Source organism: Euleptes europaea, chromosome 10, assembly GCF_029931775.1.
Source record: "Euleptes europaea isolate rEulEur1 chromosome 10, rEulEur1.hap1, whole genome shotgun sequence".
Taxonomy (NCBI): domain Eukaryota; kingdom Metazoa; phylum Chordata; class Lepidosauria; order Squamata; family Sphaerodactylidae; genus Euleptes; species Euleptes europaea.
In genome coordinates, this window is record NC_079321.1 from 32,670,625 (window position 1) to 32,694,624 (window position 24,000).

The 24,000-nt window shown below is 41.4% G+C and overlaps 1 protein-coding gene across 1 annotated transcript in view; it reads left to right on the forward strand.

Moving 5' to 3' along the window:
• EIPR1 (EARP complex and GARP complex interacting protein 1) overlaps nt 1-24,000 on the forward strand; it is a 79,677-nt gene that overhangs the window by 49,880 nt on the left and 5,797 nt on the right. The window contains exons 5-8 of the mRNA XM_056856365.1: nt 4,532-4,631; nt 7,227-7,363; nt 16,421-16,588; nt 17,724-17,891. Of these exons, the coding sequence (XP_056712343.1) occupies nt 4,532-4,631; nt 7,227-7,363; nt 16,421-16,588; nt 17,724-17,891 (573 nt within the window). The remainder of the gene's footprint in view (nt 1-4,531; nt 4,632-7,226; nt 7,364-16,420; nt 16,589-17,723; nt 17,892-24,000) is intronic.

Below are 24,000 nucleotides of genomic sequence, written 5' to 3' on the forward strand. Positions count from 1 at the left end.
CCCCAACCCAGTGTTTCCACCAAGAGGATGGAGAGGAAGGACCATATTTTCACATTATTGTAAAGGGAGAATTGACTTGGTGACAGGAGAGAAAAGAGTCAAAGGTGTTGTGTGCCTTTTCCAAAGAGAAGATGTTGCTGGTTTCTGTGGATATGGAGAGTGTGCAAGGAGAGCATGAAATGTTAATAGCTGAAACACACTGGATTTGATATTGGAGACACAATCAGAAAAACAGGACAGGCAACTGTAAATATGGGGTTGGATGGAGGAAGCAAAGTCTGGAGCAGAAAGGTAGAGTGGGGTATTGTCTGTGTAGAGATGGTGTTGAAAACTATAGGATTCAGTGAAGTCTTACAGGAAGAGAACAGGCCAAATACAGATCCTTTGGGAACACACACGGAAAGAGGTGTAGCAGAAATCTTGACTGAGATTAGGGGAGTAGGAACGAATCAAAGACAGCCACAGAAATCTAGGGCATGAAAGGGAGTCAAACAGAAAAGAGTGATCAACTGTATGAAAAGCACCTTGAGAGGTCAAGGAGGAAGAGAGCAGAGGTAGAAGAAGCCTGGTGGATTTGGCAGTGATAAGATCAGTGAGTTCACGAGGGCAGTTTAAATGGAGTGAAGAGGAGAGAACCAGATTGTAGGGTGTCAAGAGAAAAGCTGGTGGAGGAGGAAGGTCAAGACAGCAGCTGTAAATGTTAATTTTTAAAAACATGCCACAGTTATAGCGGGCATCTTATTTATTTATACTGAGAGGGATGGTAGAATAAGTTAGCTTTGCCTTTTATGGGTTTGTATGTGTGGAAGTCCCAGTTAAATTCTGGCTGAGTTGTGAAATTCCCTGTGTAGACCTGACCAACATCGTATATCCCAGCCTATTTTGCATGGTAACCGTGAGTCTAAAATTCTTAATTATCCCTTCCAAAGAAAAGCCCATGTAATAACTGGGTCATGAATATAGCAAAAAGTTTTACTCACACCTCAGAAGTAAACCAATAATGAAAGTGTCCTTCATCTGTATATTCATGTAGCACAGTAGTGCTCACTCCAGATCCACATTTGTATTTACGATCATCCAGAGAAACCATGTGACTACTGTATGCCCTTTGCAACATCCCACCAAATACGTACAATAATATAAGATACAGCTATTCATATTAAATATATAACGATAACCTTTTAAATTACCGGAGCATGTATGAGCATGTAGGGTTGTGTCCAGGGCCACCAAGAGACAAGTTACGTTTAATGCAGTTCTGGCAGCAGCCACTAGGGGCGCAGGGAAGTCTGAACACAGTAAAAGGCACTCTGACTAGTGGCTAGACTTGCCTTTCTGCAAAACCGAAGCAGCCTTCCCTAACGGATCAAGTCAAGCTAAGCCCATCAACTAAGCCTACATTGGAGCAAGACAAGCCAGCATGGCTGATGGCTGCTACAGTAACTGCCGGTCTGCAGCCTGCTAACAAGTTCATTGTCTTCAGCAGTCTGTCTTTTCCCTCTTCCTTTCCTTACACCCAGCTCCATAGTTCTGCCTGCCTAGCCAGAACTTGCAAAGCAGTAGTTAGTTTGCTGCAGCAAGTAAAACAACCTTTCCCTCTCTTTCCCTTAATTTCTCTCCCTCTTTTCTGCACTGTTCTCATTCATTTCTCTCCTCCTCCTAATTTTTCCATGCCCCCCTTATTTCCAAGTCTTGGTCTCTCAACTCTTCTTTCTCTTCTTTCTCATTCCTATCGTGCTTGGCAACTTAGAACGTACTTTATAGTAGTGGGGAGGGGGGGAGAGAGATTTCCCCATGATATAACAAAATAGTAAAAGGATGCTTCCCCCCTCCTCCACCTTTTACATCACAGCTTTATAGTCTCTAGAGCACTGTACATAGGGGAAAGGGATATCCCAGCACAAAGAACAGTTGTAGATCTAAGAAAATAAAGTAAAAAGCTTTAACTAGCCTATCTTCAGAATCACAGATGTTACCTCACCATCCCTCCAGGAGGAGGGGTACAAGCTTTTGGCAGTCTCTCTATTTCCTCCCTAGTGTCCAGTCCAGCCTGACCACGCTGCTTGAATTGCACAGCTTGAATACCATTAACCAGGTGTTCAGATCTTTTAACTCTTCCTGTCCCAGCTGGGTGAAAGTTCCTTAACCCATTTTGAGTTTGGGAACTGATGCCCACGTGGGACCATGGCACTGCTTCCCCCAGTCAGCATTGAGCCCACATCTTCCTGGCTTTATTGCACAGCTCATGTTATTGCAATAGCCATCCATCTTGCCCTTCCTGGCATTTGGGCAAATGGTTATCTCCTTGCAGGGATCTCATCTCCACTCTGTTGGCAATTTGAGCAATTTGTAGCCCTCCTCCCTGGGAAAGAGCATTTCCGGAGTTTTGAGGACTCCTGGGTGAGCTTCAAAGCATCTTACAACTTCCAGGCATGACAGGGACCACTTGCAAACCACACCTCCTATGGGGCAATGGCCCTGCCTGCTTTCCTAGAACACTGGGGCGGGGGCGGGGAGTGTGATTACCCATTCGTGCTTGTGGAAAGAAGGTGGTCAAAAATGACACCAAGTATAAAATATTTTAATTATTTTTCAGTAAAAATGGGAATTTAACTTTTTTAGCCATTCATCAAAGGGTTGGTTGTTTTGTCAACTTGATGAAAGACTTTAATTTTTTTTAAATGAGTGTTTTTAAATGAGTGTCCTATCAGTGAGCCTTATGAATATATATAACTTTCATAATAACAGATTAAAAGATTGAATTCACAGAGGGAGGGGTGTATTTCTTACCTTGAAAACAAAATTCTGATATGCCTAGCTGTTAGTTGAAGTGTGTGTTTCAGGCATTGGTCTTTGCCATTAGCCTACTGTAATTTGCAAGTTTGGTCAATTGTGCTATACGTGAATTACTGTATATATTTTTTAAAAGAACAGTAACCTTCATTTTCACCATAAATCCTGAAAGATTGCTACAATTGCATCTATAAAAGAATGAACTTTGAGTTCCAATAAAATGAATTAGCAGTAAAGTAAAATGTCCATTTTGCAAGGACACACTGAATACTCCTGGATCTTTTTATACTTATCTCTAATCAGCCCCCTTCTGTCAGTTTTGTAACACCTTTTTCTTTAGCTCAGAGATTTTTTTTTTAATGCAATAATGTTTTAAAAAAATTTTTTTTTAAGAAGAGTGCTACTATCCTTCTCTTCACACATCTTAAGTGAAAGACACCTAAGCCAAAGTCAATGGAATGAGCACTCAAGGGAACAATTTGCAAATCATCTGTGATATTGTTACATCAAGTAATCGAACAAAATCTGAGGTGCTCCGCTTTATCCTACTAATGCATACTTGGACTTTTTGCTTGCCCTAGTGAGTGTGGAAGGCACTTCCGTGTGTGTTTGTGGTCAGTCAGTGATTTCCATCACATCTCTCACTAGCTTCAGCGCTTTATGTTGAGTACCGTTGTGTGGGGTTCTTTGATTCTCATTAGAAACTTTTCACAGGGCATAGAGAACTGCAGAGCAGAGAGTGGGAAGGAAGAGGCAGGGATGTCCCATTCTGTATGCAGAACTGTACTTGTGGTTTTTTTAGAATTCAACTCCTGGTTCTGCTAATTTAATATGTATGTTCCCAAATATACTTTACTAAAGATTCCAGATTCCATCTATATCCAGTGTATCCTGAGCAATGCAGTTGACTTGAGCAATATATGTCCAACATTTATAAAGCGCAACATCTTTACTGTGTGTTCTAAAGTATCTAAAGTCTTTACCTTGCTTCTCAGGATGAAGGCCGACCACTTGCAAGGTTGCCTAACTATATTTCCTTTAATGTCTTTTTGTAGATAGGGTGCTGCTGTTTCACTTATTAAACCAGGCGCTTTCCCCACACAGATTATAGGATTGGAAATATAGGGTTCTTTAACATAGACTGAGAATGATATCTAGCAATATCGAGTTGTTGTGTGTTGCCAGTGATACAATAGTTTATTAACTTGAGATGAAACCAAGCCAACGAGCCCTTATTTATCCAGCTCCTTTCAACAATTGATTATGATTTATCATTAAAACAAATAATCTTGATAGTGAGGACTTATCTCAAGAGAGCCAAATAAAGATGAATGGGGAGATGGCTAGGAGGAAAAGGTCACGTTGATAGAGTGGAGTAAATGAGGCCTCATTTTACCATTTCTGTATGGGAAATTGAAGAGGGATTGATCCTTAAAACCTGCCAATTTGCACTCAACACCCATCTATTCATGGGATAAGAATAACAAATTAGTTCATTTCAGTATCTTCTTCTTGGTGATACACTTATACTACTACGTTTTTCAATTTGGGTTTATTATGATATCCATTAGTAAGCCGCTTGGAGAAATGAGGTTATAATTAAAAAATAATAATTTTCTGAAGACTATAGTTATGTGGAAGGCTTCCACTGAAAGTGAATATTACATATATTTTATATTGCATATTACATATATTTTAGCACTGTTGAAAGTACATTTTTGCATTTGTATGTTTGCAGTGTCTTATGGGAGCCAATGGGAGATGGCAAAAAGCTAATTTCTCTGGCGGATAATTACTTACTTCTGTGGGATTTACAAGAAAGTTCAAGCAAAGCTGTGGTAAGGTGGATATGTAACAATTTACAGTTGCATTGCTTTGTTGGTTTTACTGATAAGCTGCTAACATCTTTAATGATGTTGTGAAAAGCACTGTGTTGCTCCATTCTCGAAGGGAAGCTAACAGATATTTGTTAAATAAGGGACATCTTTTTGACACCCATAAAATTGTTTCAGAAACGGTACACTTGCTCATATGAACAGCAGAATATTCATAATTTTGGTGTGAAACTTCATTGTTTCTTGGCGTAGCCTCCCCCCCCCCCCACATTGGATAGCCAGCCAGCTTTTTTTGGCTTCCTTCTAGCTATTGCCAATGTTACCTCGAATTGCCCAGTCTCCTTCTCCCCCTCTCCCTTGCCAACTGTTGGCCAACTCCTTTTCTAGAGTAACGTCTGTTTGCATGCTGTGATCAACATTCTTGTCTGATTGAAGTGTCAGGTTTTTACAGACGTACTTAGCATTTCCTCCCATCCCTCTTGCCTCCCCTGGGCTGCTTTGCCTTGCCTGCCTTTAAGGTTCTTTGAATGTTAATTAGGCTTTCACTGTCTCAGGCACTCTTTTTTTGCTCATAATCTCAAAGTTGCCATATTTCTCCTTAATTCCAATCTGTATCAAATATAAGCATTTCCTTTGGGATGTTCTCCAGTCTGTCGCAAGCCGTGCTGTTTAATAAAAAAGGAGAGAGAATTTTCTACTGAACGTTAAGTTATGGGGCTTTCTTGCCTGCTTTTGCTAGATTCTGCTTTCAGGAAGTCATCGTTGCCTTATGCCATTTTTTTGCTGCCCTGTTCCTCCAAATCAACGTTTCCCCTGATTTAACTCTTCACTTTGCCAAAGTATAGCAATTACTTTCTCTATGATAAAGCGGTGTGAAATGTCCACTTAAAAAAGAAAAGTTTGCATCCAGGTTCTACACTATGAAAAGTTGAATTCTCTGATGTGTTCCATTTGTACAAATTAAACTGATTTGCATGCATTTGCTTGTTCTGTATGATTCTGTTGTTCATGGAGACAGACAGGTGATGAGCTAAAACGGCACTAACAAAATGCCTACTTGAAAGTCTATTGCACCCCTTCCTTCCTTTTCCACAGGTTTCTAACATCCCTTGGTGTTACATGCTTTCAATGTCTCCATAGCCATGCAAACTAGAAAATAGATCTTAAGGGGGGGAAAGAGAAATGAAATTCTCAGGATGTTGAATTTAGTATCCAGTTCCAACTTCTGTTCTTATATGGAATTTTTCAGAATACATACAGGCCTGACTGGTTGAGAAGCAAACATGAGGGGGCTTTTTTGTGACAAAAATGTACTCCTGTGATAGGAGAAAATCATTTAATGTTCATAACTTTTAAAACTCAGTACATTGATTTTTAAAAATGTGTTTTTGTAGCTCTTTCACATTAGAGCTGCATGGACCAGGAATACAGTACTTTAAAAACCTTGGGCTGGATCCAGACTAAATTTTCTAATGGCGAAACGGAACTTCCCTGTCTTCTCCCCTCACACGGCAACGTAATGTTTTCCATTAAATGCTGCTCCTGGAGGATAGGGGAGGAATGACCTGAGTGGGGTCTCCAGTGGGGAGAAATTAATAAGAATTGTAAGGTTCATCGTTCTGGACTGCAATGGCTTTTACAAAGAAGAGGAATGTTTCCCCTTTCTGAAGAGATAGATTTTTGTTGTTGTTGGTTTTAAGGCCAAATGGTAACTATTTCTGCAACTGTATACAATTTATGTCTAATAGTTGAGAGCCCCGTGGCGCAGAGTGGTAAGCTGCAGTACTGCAGTCCGAGCTCTGCTCCCGACCTGAGTTCACCAACAGCTGACAGGCGGGGCCAGCGGCGACCGGTTTGAATGCCAGATGCTGGCCGACCAGGGTGACAGGACTCTTTCGCCACTCCCTCTCTTCCCCGCCTGTCAACAAGCAGGGAAAGAGGCTGGTGGCCTTGGCCGGCCGGCGTCCAACGTTCAAACCGGTCGCCGCCCACCCCACCTGACAGCCTCTTTCCCCGCTCATTCTCTTCCCCGCCTGTAAGCTGTCAGGTGGGGAAGAGAGCGAGTGGAAGAGTCCTGTTGCCCTGGCCTGCTGGCGTCCGGCATTCAAACTGGTTGCCGCCCACCCAACCCAGTCGGGTGGGCGGCAACCAGTTTGAACTCCAGACACTGGCCGGCCAGGGCAACAGGACTCTTTGGCTGTTTGCTCTTTTTCCCCTGCCCGTCAGCTGACGAGCAGAGAGTGAGCTGGGAAAGAGGCCAGTGGCCCTGGCCGGCAGGGCCAGTGGCAATGGCCAGCTTCCGTGTATAAGACAACCCCCAATTTTGGGGCAAAATTGTAAAGAAAAAAACGAATTATACACAGAAAAATACAGTACTTATTTAAAGAAACTGTCTGTGCTAAGTAGAACAATGTGTAACCTGTGGACAAGAAAATATCAGTTTTTTAAAGCAGCACTATTATTGTCTGACACTGGAATAATTTTCAGTTTCCCTCTGTTCTGCTTGTGGTTTTTTGTTAAGTAATTTATTCTGTATAGCTGTGAAAACACTGCATGCCCTTCCCCCACATTCACTCTCTCTTTTTTTTTAATGCACAGCTGTCAAATTCAGCAGCACTGGAAGGAAAAGGACAGTTAAAATTTACCTCTGGGCGATGGAGTCCCCACCACAATTGCGCTCAGGTTGCAACAGCCAATGACACTGCTATCCGAGGGTGGGACCTTCGAACTATGAGGTAACAAGTATGGCGTCAATCCATCTAGCCATTATTTTGCTAGCTGCTCTGGTTTACATGCCTGTCATTGATTCAGTAGACTATAAAAACCCTGACACTCAGCGGCTTTTTCTTGGTTTTCCCTCCTAATATATTTGCAATCCTATAGTTATGTAACACTTTCATTAATTTCAGTCGAGCTGGAGAATCCCTTAAAACATTTTTAGGCATCATTGTTCAGTTGTGCAGTACAGTCCGGTGTAGAATGATTCTGTACTTGCTTAAAATCTGATGTTGCTTTTCCAAAGATCAGTTTTTAATTTGTGGGAATGGGTCTTGAGTTCATGTTTGATTTTGACAGCATCTCTTAAGATGACATACCAGAAGTTTCCAAATTATTGACAGCTGGCTGCTTGGCACCTATTTGGTAAGTACTGGGGCGCCAACATATCAACAGTTTGAATGCCAACCAACCTGATGCTTTAATATAAAAAACATGGGAGTTTTTTCCTGCTCCAGTTGTGATTTTGATAAGCAGAGAAGTGATGTTGTGCACATCTGTTGCCATGACAACAGAGGTCTGTGCAAGCTTTTTTAAGATACAGCTTATCCCCTCAGCACACAGTAATTTATCACTAGCCTCAGAAGACGGATGTCTTGTAATAACTGCTGCTGCCTTACAGGGGGAGGTGACTTTAAATTTAGTTTTATGGCTACAGCATGCTCATGGGTGTCACGGTATACTTCTGTTGTTTCCAATTAAGCTCTTTTTATATCCAAAATCTGATTTCTTCAATTTGGAAATGTTAAATATATATACAGTTTGAGTATCCCTTACCTCAAAATCTGAAATGATCCAAAATCTGAAACTTTTTGAGCACCAACATGATGCCAATATGACGCCACCTGACCTTATGTGACTGGTCGCAGTCAAAATGCAGGTGCAATACAGACAGTTTATTCAGTGTCCTCAAGGGAAAATTGATCATTGGTAGAATATAAATTCAGAGTCAGGAATGATGGGGATGCCAAACAACCATCGATTGTCCACATGGATGGCTGAGATAGTGATATCTTTGCTTTCTGATGGTTCAGTGTATACAAACTTTGTTTCATGCACAAAATTATTATAGATACTGTATAAAATAACTTCAGTCTATGTGTATAAGATGTATATAAAACATAAATATATTTTGTGTTTAGACTTGGGTTCCATCCCCAAGATATCTCATTATGTATATACAAATATTCCAAAATCTGAAAAAATCAATTCTGAAACACTTCTGGTCCCAAGCATTTCGTATAAAGGATACTCAACCTGTATATCTATATAAAAAAATTACTTTGTGCAGTTCTGTAACATTCCCATTATATTTTCTGGCAAAAATTTGTCAAAACCTGAGTTTAGTCCTGTTTACTAAATCAATATTGGTAAATCACAAGTAAAGGCCCATGACTTTGCGCAAGTTCAAGGGGGAGCATTCTTCCTTCCATCTCAAGCATTAGGCAGAGTAGCTTTTTTAAATTTGGTAGGAGTGGTTTCAGTAGACTGTAGATCACACTGTGTGACTACCAAGGGAATTGTGGCTTGTGTATAAACATGATAAATGAATTTACTTCCCCCCTCCATACCAGTATTTTTTGTTGTTAAAATTCATTCGATTTTCTGTAAACCAAAGCAATCTATCCATTGTTGCCCCTTCCTCCCTCAACCATTTTAATACATTTAAAAACAGGCGGCTCTCTCTGAAGTTTTGGGTGTCTTGCTCACACAAAAACCAAGTTAGCATTGGGGTAGGTTTCAGATATTCCCTCTCCCCCGCCCAGGCATTCTGCACAGAGAAGATGATGGGCTACAGATCTATACACCCCAAGCTGATCTTGGTAAACAGAAGAATAGCAGTGACCAGAAATAACTCATTCTGTTCAGTTAATGTTAGTGTTGCAGAATCATGCCAAATATATTCAGTATAACACTAGAATAAACACAATGTCCTTAAATTGGAAGTTGTAATGGATATGAAAACGAAAACTGGGAACTGAAGGCTCCGGGCTGATTTTGAAGCATCTCAAATTAAGGAAGGGGTATCTGTTCCTTCTTCTGTCTATATATCTAATAGTGAAGAATGGCCCCCATCTGCAGATATCTAAATCTACAGATTGGGGCAACACTAAACAGATTTTCCTGCAAACTTGGGGGTTTGCAGAAAAATCTAAAATAGTAAAAAAAAATACATTGGGGTTTTAAATTTCCTCCCCCCCCCCCGCCAAAAAATAGCACATGTGCAGAGAACACGCTTACCTTGATTCTGCAGAGCTGATGGCAGTGGACTCCAGGAACTGCTCTGGACCCAGCAGTGGCAGTTCCAGCTGGGCTCAGAGGTTGATGGTGAAGTATTGAGTCAGAAATGGTTCAGGTGGGTGGGGGAGGAGGAGAAGCTGCCACCACCTCCCCCACCCAGTGAGGTAGGTAGTCATAGCGTAGTGGGAAGGGAGGCTGGCCGGGCACAGCAGCAGGTGAGAAAAGTGAGTGGCATTTCCAGTCATGAGCAATTGCCCTTTCCCCATAATGTCACCCTTGCCAGCCACTTCAAATAAACATGAGTAAGGATCAGCAGAGAGGATGAGGAGAAAACAGTCACAGGAGGGCTGAAGGAAGAGGGCGGGGCAGAAGCAGGAGGTGAAGAGGAGCTGAAGCATATGGAAGGAAGGAGGAGGGACTCGTGGACAATGATAAGAAGCACCATTGTGTGAGAGGGTAGGAAATGGCAGCAATGATGATTGGAAGTGGGAGGCTGAGAAGGGGTAGAGCAGGCTTCCCCTTTCCGGCCATCCTTGGGACTGTGATAGGTGTGGAGACAGAAGGTCTTCTTTGGTAAATGATAGGAAACTGGTAGGAATCCTCTCTCTTTCCACCTCTCTTTGGGCTGCCAGAGCTTGCCTGCTTGAACTGGCCCAACTGGAATGCTGTCAGAATTCCAAGAATGGATGGAAAGGGGGGAATCATTGTGTTTAGCTTGCCCGAGGATGGTTGTAAAACATGGAGGCTTCTTGCTTTTTGAAGCCATCATCTGGCAAACAAAAAACAACCCGTTTGTTTCCTTCTAAGCTTCTACACATGATTCTCACTCCTTGCACTGTCCTGCTATCTGAATTGGGAACTCTCTTTTTGAAAGGGCAGGGCCAATTTTTAAAAAAATTGGGCAGCAAACTTAGCCAGGCATCTAAAAATTTGGTTGGCTTGTTAGCCAAGCAAAATCTAAGATTATCATGACCCTACAGTTCCTTTAATTCAGTCGCAGTCTTATACTTTGCTTCACCTCTGTTTCAGATTTCTGGCTGGTTAGAAGTCAAATCCTATTGCATTGTTTATTGGATACCCTATCCTATTAACTGTATTGACGTATTCTGTGTAATCTTCCTGGAGTCCCAGTGAGAAGAACAGAGTATAAATAACACAAATAAATAAATCCCCAGTGTTTTGCTGAGGTTTGGTACTTAGAGTGTCTCCATATCCCCTTTCCCCGATTCCCAATTTAGCTATAGGTTGAGGGGGTTTAGTTGTGTCATGGTGTGTTTTCGAAGCACTTGCAACACCTTCGCAGCACACCTTCATGGCTGGCCCCACCACTCTCCTCCGAAGCTCCAAGGCTGGGAGAATGGGAGCCGCCATGCTTATTAGAAGAGGCACAAGGCTTGTAGTTGGGAGCAATTTTGTGGGCCTGCACTAGAACTGGCATCATATTAATTAACTGTATCAGAGTTGAATGGGGAGGGGTCGTGGCTCAATGGTAGAGCATCTGCTTGGCATGCAGAAGGTTCCAGGTTCAATCCCCGGCATCTCCAGTTAAAGGGACTAGGCAAGTAGATTATGTGAAAGACCTCAGCCTGAGACCCTGAAGAGCCGCTGCTGGTCTGAGTAGACAATACTGATTTTAATGGACCAAGGGTCTGATTCAGTATAAGGCAGCTTCATGTGTGTTCATGTGTTCAATGCTCCCTTCTCACATCACCTCCTCTTCTTCTCCATTATCTCATTGCTTCTTCCCAAACACTATCTCTTTCTTCCCTAATCCAGTTACATTGAACATGTGCTAAGGTATAGATAAAATTTATTATTATTTTTTAAATGAGCCTTTTGGAGGGGTGGGTGGCTCCTGTAATTTTGTTGCCAGTGTGCAAAAGATGTGTCACAGAGGGAAAAAGAATACTTTTCTGTTTGTTCTTGAGCTAATTGTGGCCATAATTTGACTTCAGTGTCTTTGTTCTTACAAAAGGACCAGAAACAGAAAACACTCAACCACAGCCTCATTCCTTTCAGAACTTTCCAGCTTTGTTTCCTGAACAGTGCAGTTTGTTTCACTTGCGTGTAATACCTTTAATTGAGTCATATCTTGTGGTTTGAGCTGTATCCCTATTATTCAATTCATGTATTTAAAATCTTAATAGTGGTGGGTGGAGCTTACACTAGTACCATGGTTCACAGAACCGAACACTTCAATATCAGAAGCGTTAAACAAAAGGAGCCCCGTGGCGCAGAGTGTTAAGCTGCAGTACTGCAGTCCAAGCTCTGCTCATGAACTGACTTTGATCCTGACGGAAGTTGGTTTCAGGAAGCCGGCTCAAGGTTGACTCAGCCTTCCATCCTTCCGAGGTCAGTAAAATGAGTACCCAGCTTGCTGGGGGTAAAGGGACGATGACTGGGGAAGGAAATGGCAAACCACCCTGTAAACAAAGTCTGCCTAGTAAATGTTGGGATGTGATATCACCCCATGAGTCAGGAATGACCCGGTGCTTGCAGAGGGGACCTTTACCTTTTACTTAAACAAAAGGCAGGGGTGCAGTACAGAGAATCATGATGTCAAAATCTCTGGTAACCTTTTCTGTACAACTAGACTTCATTGTCACCCGTGGATTTGTTCTGCTAACGGGTACCTTTGCCTGGCATAAGGGGCCTCATGCCGACATTAGTGCAGCAGATCCAACACTTTGTGGCTGGTTACTGATGGTTAAATAACTAGGAATTCTTATTTGTGAAGAAAATCACATTTGGCTATGTGTCTCTGACATTAATGAACGGCGAAGTAATGGTGTATGCTCTCAGTCCCATCTATCACAGAGCAAGCAACTCAGCTAAAGGGGGTGCTGTTGCTGTGGAATTGCTGTCCCTTTTCCATAGCAGAAATGAGGGGAAAGGGGAGGATGATCTTGTAGTGCAAGGAATTAAGCTGCTTTTTTCAGAGAGAGGGTTACTAGAGGCAGGAGGGTTGTGGGAAACGAGGTGATAAATGTCTCAGCTACTACAGTTCCATTGGCAGTATGCAAGCTTGGACTTGGTTTCCACACAAGCGCCTGTGAAATTGCATTATGCCCCATCCTATGCCAGTATCTCTGAAAGGGAAGAAAAGGCAGATACATCTCCCTATTGTTATTTGATCTCCTTTCCTTTACTCTGCAGTTGTATTTGATCCTGTATATTGCAGAAAAGTGAAGAAACCTCTCTCATTTCATATCTTGCTGGGGGGGAAAATGGAATTAATGCTAATTAAATGTATTACTACCAACATACATAATCTGCATGACTGTGATCACAGATTTTTGACATTTCTAAAGCAGGATGGTGCTGCTGCAGACATCTTATTTGTGGCTTCCTAGAGACACCTGGTTGGCCAATGTGTGAACAGACTGCTGGACTTGATGGGCCTTGATCTGATCCAGCAGGGCCTTTCTTATGTTCTTAATCTGTGTCTTAGTTCAGAATGATAATCTCTATTCAAAGGTAGCAGTTTAAGGCCTATAGTTCTACCTATGGCCACTATTTGTGTGTGTGTAAGGTGCCTTCCAGTCGCAGCCGACTTATGGCGACCCCTTTTGGGGTTTTCATGGCAAGAGACTAACAGAGGTGGTTTGCCAGTGCCTTCCTCTGCACAGCTACCCTGGTATTCCTTGGTGGTCTCCCATCCAAATACTAACCAGGGCTGACCCTGCTTAGCTTCTGAGATCTGACGAGATCAGGCTAGCCTGGGCCATCCAGGTCAGGGCTGGCCACTATTTACAATAGGATTATTAGGTTTAATACTATCAGATGTAAGATCTTCCAAGTTTTTAAGATATAGCGCACCTGGTCAAGGCGGTTGGGGTATACCAAATATTACATTATATTATAAAGCATATCAATTAAGACATATTATTCCATTGGTCTCTTTGTCTAAAGAAAGAAAGAAATTAAATATGGATCTGTATTATTTAGAGAAAGTAGGTCTTCAAGCGCTGCTTCAAAATAAAAGAGGGAAGAATTTAAATACAACTCCTTGGTCTACGTTATGTAGCCCGATTATATGTTGGAACAAATGGGAAAAGAATTTATATCCGACTTCTTCCCCTTTAATACCTTTTGTCTTCCATCCAAATTTTTAGGTCTTAAGAGGTTTTGGAAGGGAATTTGAAAGGACTCTTGATAAAAGGATGTTTTTAAAAAACATAAAGAAAACCATAGAAGAAGAGGGGGAGTTAATGGGCTTTCCTAAACAAAGTCAGGGGCTATGGAAATATCAAATAACTTCTTTTTTGAGTAAGAAGGAAATACAAGAACAAATGAAAAAGCCGTTGAATGACTTTGAGGAACTAGTTGATAAGACTGATGTAAAGGAAAAGAAATTGATTTTAAGAATATACAAGATATTAATCGATCAGGAATATAAAACTGCATCATCATTAAAGAAGATATGGGAAGGGGAGCTGCAAATGAATTTGAGTGAGGGAGAGTGGAAGGGAATTTTTAAAAGACCCCCTCTTAAATCGATATCTATGAAAATTCAGGAACATGGCATAAAAGTATTTCAGAAATGGTACTTTACCCCACAAAAATTACATTGTATAAATAAGGAAGTAGATAGGAATTGTTGGAGAGGATGTGGGGATATTGGTACATTTATTCATATGTGGTGGGACTGTCCAGTTATACAAAAATTTTGGAAAGAAATTTTTAAGGAAATTGAGGTGATTACCAAAGAAAAAATAGAATCCACATTGCAGATTGCTCTTTTGAATCTATTTTTGAATGAAAATGGGAATTGTATACAGAAAACATTAGTAAGTTTTTTTATTATAGCAGCGAGGTTGGTGATTGCTGCAAATTGGAAAATGGCAGAAAATATTACGTTGGACAGGTGGCGACAGAAAATAATTTTATGATTTTGGAAAATAATATTTCTAATATCAGAGTAATTCAAGGCTGTAAGGTGAAGAAAGAATTCAATAAGGTGTGGGGTAATTTGTTAATTTATTTCGGGAAAACCTCTAACTGTAATATAAGTAATTTAATTAGGTAAACCAATATTTTATGACTTAATGAGCAGAAAATTTAATTGAATGTATTGCTAACCCATTGGGGTTAGCAAATGAAGTTCATGCAGGGCTTCTCTCTTTGGTCTTTATTGTCTTGTTTCTAGTTTTTTCCTTGGTCTATGTAATTTATGTATTGTCTTTTTCATGTTTAATTGTGATCTGTTTTTCTTTGTATTTTCTAACAATAAAACTATTTTAAAAAAAATACTATCAGATGTAAATATTTAGGAATACAGTACTTGTAAGTGACATAGAAAGTTGGCTGCAGAGACAACTGACCATGCGTCTTGGATGGAATGTTTCTTAAGTCCCTTAAAATCCAATTTGGTATTCTTCCTAGTAGAAATAAAAGAAAAATAGTTTGGGGGTCTGTCATTCTCATGCATGGGGATCATCATGTCTATAACATCATTTTTTTAAAAAAAGTTTGAAGCTCGTTCCTGCTTCTTTTTTGTATGTGGATCCAAGTACTACTATTTCAAGCTGATATTCTGATTGTGCCTGGAATATTTCACCTACATTTGTAAAACAGTAGTGTGTGCATATGTATATGTTTGGGACTCAAGGTGTCTTAAAAGTACATGTATCAGAAACACATGAAGCTGCCTCATACTTAATCAGACCCTTGGTCCGTCAAAAATCAGTACTATCTGCTTAGATAAGAATAGCTCTTCAGGGACTGTGGTAGAGGTCTTTCACATTACCTACTACCTGATCCTTTAACCTGTGGATGCTGAAGATTACAGGGTCAGCAATGGCTTCCTACCATATTTGCATGTGGTGGCAAACATGTTGCTTTGTAATATCTGCATCTCTCCTGAGAGACAGATATGTACCAATCTATTATTGGAAGTGGTTGAGATTGCCTACAAGTGGTATAGTTAGTGTTGAATGTCATATCAGATGCCTGGAGAATTAACTTAGTAGAAGGGTGTCAAACATACAGCCCGCTGGTCGGATCTGGTCCCTCGAGAGCTCTTATCCGGCCTGTGAGCCAGCCGAGGCAGCCACCTCCCCCAGTCCCGATCTGGGCTGGCAAGGCATGGTTTACCCTGACGAAGTGACGTTTACGTCACATCCGGCCCTCATAACAAATGAGTTCGACACCCCTGACCTAGTAGGAAAGTGAGAGTTTGTCCTAAAGAATATGTTCACCTTGAATCAATACTAGATTGAGACATCTGTAGCCAGGATCTGACCTGCCTGGTCTCCACTGTAGCAAAATGGTGCCCTGAATTAACTGCACTGAATCAAGTGGAACGCCAGTTCCTCACCTGCATGTTCTCTTACATGGCATTGACATAGCTGCTCAGTGACAGCACCAGTGTGCATAACGGGCAGGTGTTTCCCATCTGCATTTGTGGTGAAGCAGGTGTTTATCCTTAATGGAAGTGAGCGTGGTGATGATGGTGATAGTGGCTTGCACAATATTGGGGTTTGAGATGGTGGGGTGATAACTAGAACCACATTATAACAAGGTGCTCATACACTTTAATTTCCCAAATACAATCTGTTTACTAACGGTGATCCAGCTGCTTAAAGACAGAGACTCCATTGTAACACTGAAGTAATTTTAAGGATTGAACCCGGAATGTGTTTGCTTGAACCAAAGCAAATGCAGTGAGTGAACATGGCCCTGAATTGAAGCAAACATATTTTCTGTTAGCAGTATGGCTAGTTTTTGTTATGTAGCTACTTTTGTATCTCTCCCCCCCCCCCCTCTGCCTACAGCCAAATATATTGCATAGAAAGTGCTCATGGACAGCTGGTACGGGACCTTGATTATAATCCCAACAAACAGTACTATCTGGCTAGTTGTGGAGATGACTGCAAAGTGAAATTTTGGGACACCAGAAATGTCAGTGAGCCAGTGAAGACACTAGAAGAGCATTCCCACTGGTAAAGTTAATATATATTTGATTAAAGGGGCTTATTACGGTGGCTTTCAACCTTTCCAGACCTGGAACTTTGTGTTTTTAACCCCCTGAAGGAGCAGCAGCATGGTACCCACTTAACTGCAAGGATGTGAATGGAAGTACCAGGACAGAAAAGCTCTGCCTTGGCAAAGAACGTGGAACACTAAGAGACCTCACCTTTGTGCTGCTACTCTGTGTACGTGCAAAGAGGCAGAAGGAGTTGGCTACCTTGCTTTCAATGGACGTGCACTAGCAGCAAACCTTTGCAAATTATAGTAACCCGGAGCTGGGGCGGGGGGAGAGGAGAGCTCTGTGGCTCTCCTGAGGATCTCAGCCCATGGTTGGAAAACCACTAGTTTATCTGTTTGACTGCTAGTAGTCCAGGTATGAAAGCCATTCAGACAAGTTCAGGTAGAGCTGTAGATATTTCTGTTTCCTTCCAAAATGGAAGAGTACGGCTATTAACCCTGCTTGTACATTTGAAAGCTAGTAAATACTGGTTTGTGTTGCAGAATGGTGTTCTCCATATATTGTAAAGTAGCTTTAATGTGTTCTACAACAGAGATTAATGAACCTGTTCAGTAAAGACTGATGTTGAAAGATGCCTGTACAGCCAAGGGACAAAGTGTACTTCCAGTTTTATATGCTTTAGGGTGGCAGCATCTCTGGCTGAATAATTCTGAACTCTGAAGCTACTTTAGTAAAGGTCTTGAAGTTGAGACTTCACAGAAAAGTCTTTACATATGCAGCAGATTATTATTAGATGGTTGGAATAACAGAAAGCCCGAATACATTTGGTATTAACTTGACACGTACATTTGCAAACATGGTTAATGGCTTTAAGCCTCTCTTTGTGTTATGGATTCTTACAAGGTTCACGGTAAGGATGTTTAAAATTTGGATTTTATTTAGCAAGTTAAAACATAATTCAGGTTTTGTTTTGTTATATTTTGTTATATTTGGCTGTTGTTTTTCCTTTCGTGGAAACATTTTGTGTTCATACTGTTCTGCGAACTGGCCTAGCATTCTGAAGTCTTTGTAACATGTTTATTTGTACCTTATAAGCAGTGATTCAGTGACTCTACTGACAGTTTATTTTTTAAAAAAACTTTCTTTAGGGTTTGGAATGTCCGTTACAATCATTCCCATGACCAATTGGTGCTTACAGCCAGCAGCGACAGCAGAGTCATTCTTTCCAACATGGTGTCCATTTCTTCTGAGCCTTTTGGTCACCTGGTAGATGATGAGGAACTGAGCGACCAGGAAGACCACCAGCAGGAGGACAAGTGAGAAACCTGTTTGTTTGTTTGTTTGTTTTAATCAACTTGTCTTTTGTGTTTAGTTTTCATGGTAGTTAATGAGTTGACTTCTACTGACTTTTTAGGATTTTTGTGTATGTACCTTATAGGTAAGTAGTTTTAACTTCCTGGGGTCTGTTACCTTTCTAAGGCTGTGGTACTGGCACTTCTCAGAACTTTCACGACTGCTCATTATTTCACCTGTGGAAGTTGCATGATAACACTGACTTGGATCCAGGGCCAAGTCAGCAGGAGCCTGCTGATTTCAATGGGGCTCCTTATGACACTGAAAGGGTAAAGTTTTGGGCTTTCCTTAATTGTGTCTCCTGGGCAGGTGGTGTTGGTTTCACAAAATAACAGATTTCTGTTCCATTAAAATCCCAATGGCCTCTTCAAAATGTGGCACCGAAATACCCAGTACCTCTGTGCTAATTGAACTTCTCTCCTTGTACTGCAATGAATGCTACTCCGGTGAGCCCCTGAACTTTTCGGGAGCTGCTTTTCAGATGGGGGGGGGTGCAGTAGGAAAGGGGGCCCAGCAGCCCCAATGTTGCATGAGAGGAAGCTCTCTGCATGGTCTTCAGCACACCATATTTTAAAATGGTAATGTACTCAATTAAAAAAAAAAAACTTCAACACTTGAAAGGAATATTATATGCAAATTGTAACTTTATATTGTTTATGTTTGCTCCTTCAGGGAAGTTTCATATTTAAGTGTATCTCTAATGGCTTTCATAGACTTGGAAGGAGATGCCCATAGCCCTTCCCCCATACATACATTGGTCCTAAAACCTATATCTCCTTGTCATTTAAATGCACTGCTTAGTTTCTTGCCTACTGGTAAATGTGGTGAACGGTTGTCCTCCCCACCTTTCTTGTAAGGTGCTATATGACTGACATCTACTAACCTACCTGCTTCCTCTACTTCTTAGCTGTGCTAAACCTGCCCCATTTCTTTAGTCCTCCCACCAATGACTTGAGTTTCCATAGATGTTTTATTCTCCTCATAGCTTTCCTCTGAATCCTTTCAAATTTGCTAACTATCTGGAACATGTCCAGAGGAGGGCAACAAAGATGGTGAGGGGTCTGGAGACCAAGTCCTATGAGGAAAGGTTGAAGGAGCTTGCATATGTTTAGCCTGAAGAGGAGAAGACTGAGAGGTGATATGATAACCACCTTCAACTGCTTGAAGGGCTATCATATAGAGAATGGTGCCGAGTTGTTTTCTGTTGCTCCAGAAGGTTGGACCAGAATCAATGGGTTGAAATTAAATCAAAAGAGTTTCCGTCTAGACATTAGGAAGAATTTTCTAACAGTTAGAGCGGTTCCTCAGTGGAACAGGCTTCCTTGGGAGGTGGTAAGCTCTCCTTCCCTGGAGGTTTTTAAGCAGAGGCTAGATGGCCATCTGTCAGCAATGCTGGTTCTATGACCTTAGGCAGATCATGAGAGGGAGGGCACCTTGGCCATCTTCTGGACATGGAGCATGGGTCACTGGGGGTGTGGGAGGTAGTTTGGAATTTCCTGCATTGTGTAAGGGGTTGCACTAGATGACCCTGGTGGTCCCTTCCAACTCTATGATTCTATGATCTCCCTGAACCGACATCCTGCTCTGAACTGAACACAGTACTTCTGATGATGTCTTAATATTGCAGAGCAGAGCATTCTCACAGTCTTAGAAACAATGCTTCTATCGCAGAAATACAAATAAAAATGACATTGTCTTTTTGTGCTTTAGCATGACATTCTTGACATGTTCAGTTAATTACCATAAATTTTTCTCAGGATTACTGTTGCCTACTTAGCCATTTTTCCCTCTTAAACTTTTGGATCATTTTTTTTTTAATATGGTGACATTTAATCTCTTTTTGTGTTGCATGTCTCATTGTTGCCCTTTTGTGTAGCCATCCAACTGATTGATGTCATTTGGAATTTTTTAGCTTGCCCTCTAGGGCAGGGGTGTCGAACTCAGTTGTTACGAGGGCTGGATATGACATAAATGTCACTTGGTTGGGCCGGGCCTTGCCTTACCAGCCCAGTTTGAGAGCGGGTGGTGGTGGCTGCCTCAGCTGGCTTACAGGCCGGATAAGAGCTCTCAAGGGGCCCTGGAGCCTTATCTTTGACACCCCTGCTCTAAGGCATTTGCTGCACTGCTTCCATTTTGTATCATTTTTAAATGCAGGACCAAATGTTTAGCTTGAGCCTGCAGCGCCCATAGAATATAGCATGTGATACAGTCCACATGTTTATGAATGAAGACCTGCCCATATCATAATAGTGAATAATACTGAATATACATATGTGAGCCTCACATATTGCCTGCTGTGTTTGTGAAAAAAAATTTTTGGGGGGTGGGGGGAAGCAAAGGCACATGCTTCGCTAGACCATTCATGGCATGTGGGGGGGGGTTAAGACAGAAATCTGGTCATCAGTTCTTTTCTGTTTCTGCTGTCCTTTGGGCCCATAACAAATCAAAAATTCAGCCAGCAAGGGCAAGAACCAAATAAAAACTGGGGACCATTTTGCACAAAAGAGAATTCATTTGAAGACTACTTACACTTGTCTAGCAGCTGTTTTTCACTACAAGCTGCTCATGAGTTGGCCATTGACATGATTTCCACTCCTTCCTGAAGCATTGCTGATGGTTTGTGGGAACACTGGAAAAACAGCTTGTTCAATCCATATGGCTGCTGTACAAGAACGGCTTGCAACAGGGAGGAGCCGTCACGTGCAAAGTACTGAGAGTGCCTCCGCGTCTTGCCTAATCACATGTCATGCTTTCAGCTGCAATGTGAATGGTTGTGTGTGGCTCCTCTTTTTCCAGCTCTTTCATTTTTTTACACTCTAAAAAAATCAAGGGACCCCTTATTTACTTACTTTACATAAAGCCTGCCTTTCTCCCTGAGATCTGAAGCAGATTATAGAATATGAAACATTGCAATCAGGGAGCAAATATGACTGGGATTCCAGAATTAGAACACAATCTGAGCAATGAGCTTTCCTAAGACAAGGTATACACGATGCAGGAAGGGGAATTACCAGGTATAGACAAACAAGGTGATACCTACAATAATAATTGAAGCAGGCTACAATCCTGTTACATTTCTTTGTCATTAGTTCTTTGTCATTAGTTTTTATCCCCCCACCCCAAGTATCTGCCACAATACTCACAGGAAGCCTGTGAGGGGTTCCATGAAATTTTTCACAGTATATGGAAAGGAGAGGGCAGTAAAAATTGCTTGTACACACTTTCTTCAGTGCTGAAGATGAGGATCCCATTCTGTTAGTATAGTATAGTTGTAATCATCCATCTTAAAAAAAAAAAACTGCAAAAGGCAATGAAAGTGTTCAATGACTTACCATACTTTCCTATGAAGAAAGGCTAAAATTATTCAGGCTTTTGAGTTGAGTTTTGAAAAATAAGAGTTGAGATATTATAGACATTTTTTCTCTTCCCCTGCCCCAAATGAAAATAGTGTTCAGTGACTGCAAAAAGTACACCAGGCAGGGTTAATTTATGAAAACATAAAATGTGGTAGTATTCACTAGCTAAATGTCTTTTTAACAAGGATTACATAAAGCATTTGTTACACCTATCTCCCACGAACATTACTTTGATAATTTAATGGAAACTATCTAAAGGCAGTATACAGCAGGGCTTGTCAGATGGAGATGGTCCACCAGGCATACGGATGAGGGCAGTGATGGCTATACAACCACTGGCCTCTCTTTCTTCCCCACCCCCATGCTGATTTTGTTGCCCTCCCTCAAACTCCTCCCATCTACCTACTTCCTGCTATTTCCACTGGTATCACTGCCTACTAGGGCCTGTTGATCTCCCTCTTATGGTAAATGTTATATAATATTGGTTTTTAATCCACGTTCGGGGAGGAACTTAGGGTGCTATCTGCTTCCAGTCTGCTTAGATAGGTTTTAAACGATTGGTAGATGTAGATTTTTATGCTTATACATTTTTATTTATGATTTTTTGCTGTTGTATTGAATCATTGTAAGCTGCCCTGAGCCTGGCTGTGGCCAGGAATGGGCAGGGTATAAATCTAATTAAAAAAAACCAAATAAGTATATATCTGAGTTTATACTTAGAGCTATACTGCCTTTAAATACGTAGCTTCTGTTTAATTTTCATAGCTTCCATAGAACAAATCTTATGGACTGCTCTATTTTGGGGACAAAATAGCAAATAATGTACAGTCCGTGAACTGCTTGTTTATTAATTTAGATATTTATACCCCACTTTTCAGTGGCTTACATCATAATTTCTTTCTCCATTTTATCCTCACAACAACCCTGTGAGGTAGCTTAGGCTGAGAGAGCACAACTGGTCCAAGGTCGCTCAGCAAGCTTCCATGGCAGAGTGGACATTTGAACCTGGGTCTCCCAGATCCCAGCCCAGACCTCTAACCTCTACAATCAGGACTCAGTTAGGACTCTTAGAAACAGAATCATCTGGCTGCTGTTAACATAATGCTGTTGATCAACCTTGGTTTGGCCCAGCAAGAAATAACAAAACACTGCAGCTTGTAACTGAAGATTGGAAGGTAGCTAACCAGTTATCTGCAAAGAAAAGGCTTGCCTCATCCACCTTGCCTCTTCCCATTTTATTCTTACAACAACCCCTTTACATACATAAGTGCCGTCAAGTTGCAACCGACTTATGGCAACCCCAGCAAGGGGTTTTCAAGGCAAGCGAGAAACAGAGGTATATACAGTCTATACAGTCTTCCTTGGTGGTTTCCCATCCTAATGTCTCCCTACTGAGCTTCTGAGATCTGACTAGATTGGCCCGTACCATGCTACCTTCCTTTACAACAATCCCTTTAGGCTGAGAAAAAGCATCTGGCCCAGGATCATTCAGTCAGCTTCATAGCAGAATGGGGTTTTGAACTCTGCTTTGTGGTCATGGCCTGACACTCTAACTACTACAACGCATTGTCTTTCAAAGTCTTTCACCAAAGGCTACAAAGTGAATGCAAGGAGTTAAGCAGTAAGGGGTCCCTAGGTTCTGTACTGAGTGGTATGTAGTATTCATAAACAATCTGGAGGCAAGGGGGAGCAGGGATGTAACCCAGCTTGCAGGATACACAAATTAGGATGGTGAGGATCCAAAAGGATCTCTCTAAACTGGGCTAGTGGGCAACAAAATAGCTAATGGGGTTCACTGAAAACGCACAGTTAAATATCTGGTACAGCAATCCTAACCACATATATGCTGATGGAGTAGTAGCCGGTGTTTAATATTCCAAATGTGAGTGCCCCATAACTCTATACAAAAGGGTTGTGATGCTGGTAATTATATTCTCAAATTCAGAGATGATACTTCTGTCAATGCCTGTTAGACATGACAAGCGCCCCCCCCCCCCAAGGATTCATGGGACAGGGACAATTTGGAAGCGTCAGGATTCTCTAAGCTCTCATTGTCTTGAACAGATCAATTCTGTTTCTCCCTTTGCCTTGAACTTCTTCTCAAGATTCTGTTTTTCCTGAGAATATTAGTTCTCATCAAGCCATTTTATTTTTGTTTTTTTCCTCTTGGTTAATTTACAAGGTCACATTTTTCTGCATATCTAGGAGGGTCCCCTATTTAGAAATCTCTTCTTCGACTGTGCGTGGTCTGGTAGCTACTTTGCTATCAGAAGCAGTGGGCCACTAAATGCCGCTATTGAGGAAGGGGAGAATCAATCAGGGAAGGCTGTTGCCTTCATGGGATTTCTCTGGCTCGCTGTTGTTGGAAGTAGGATACTAGACAAACAGATCCATGGTCAAATCCAACAAGCATCACACATTTTTTTCTGGAAAACAAATCCAAATTCCATACTAGTTTTGAGACAACATGGTATGTTTCTCTGAGTGAATGGCAACATTTAAAATCATAGGAAGAATTGATGTAGCATTTTAGCGGCCATGTATCCAGCAGCCATGTATATTTTAATTGACTCTTGTTAATGATGAGCATGTGCATAAGTGTGGCCCCCCGGTGTAAAAGAACACTGAAGTATAAAAAGTTTTCAGTCAGTAGGTTTCCAAAGCAGTAGTGGTTTGGAAGTTGTGTTATCTCTACAATAAGACTCAATTTTGTTCA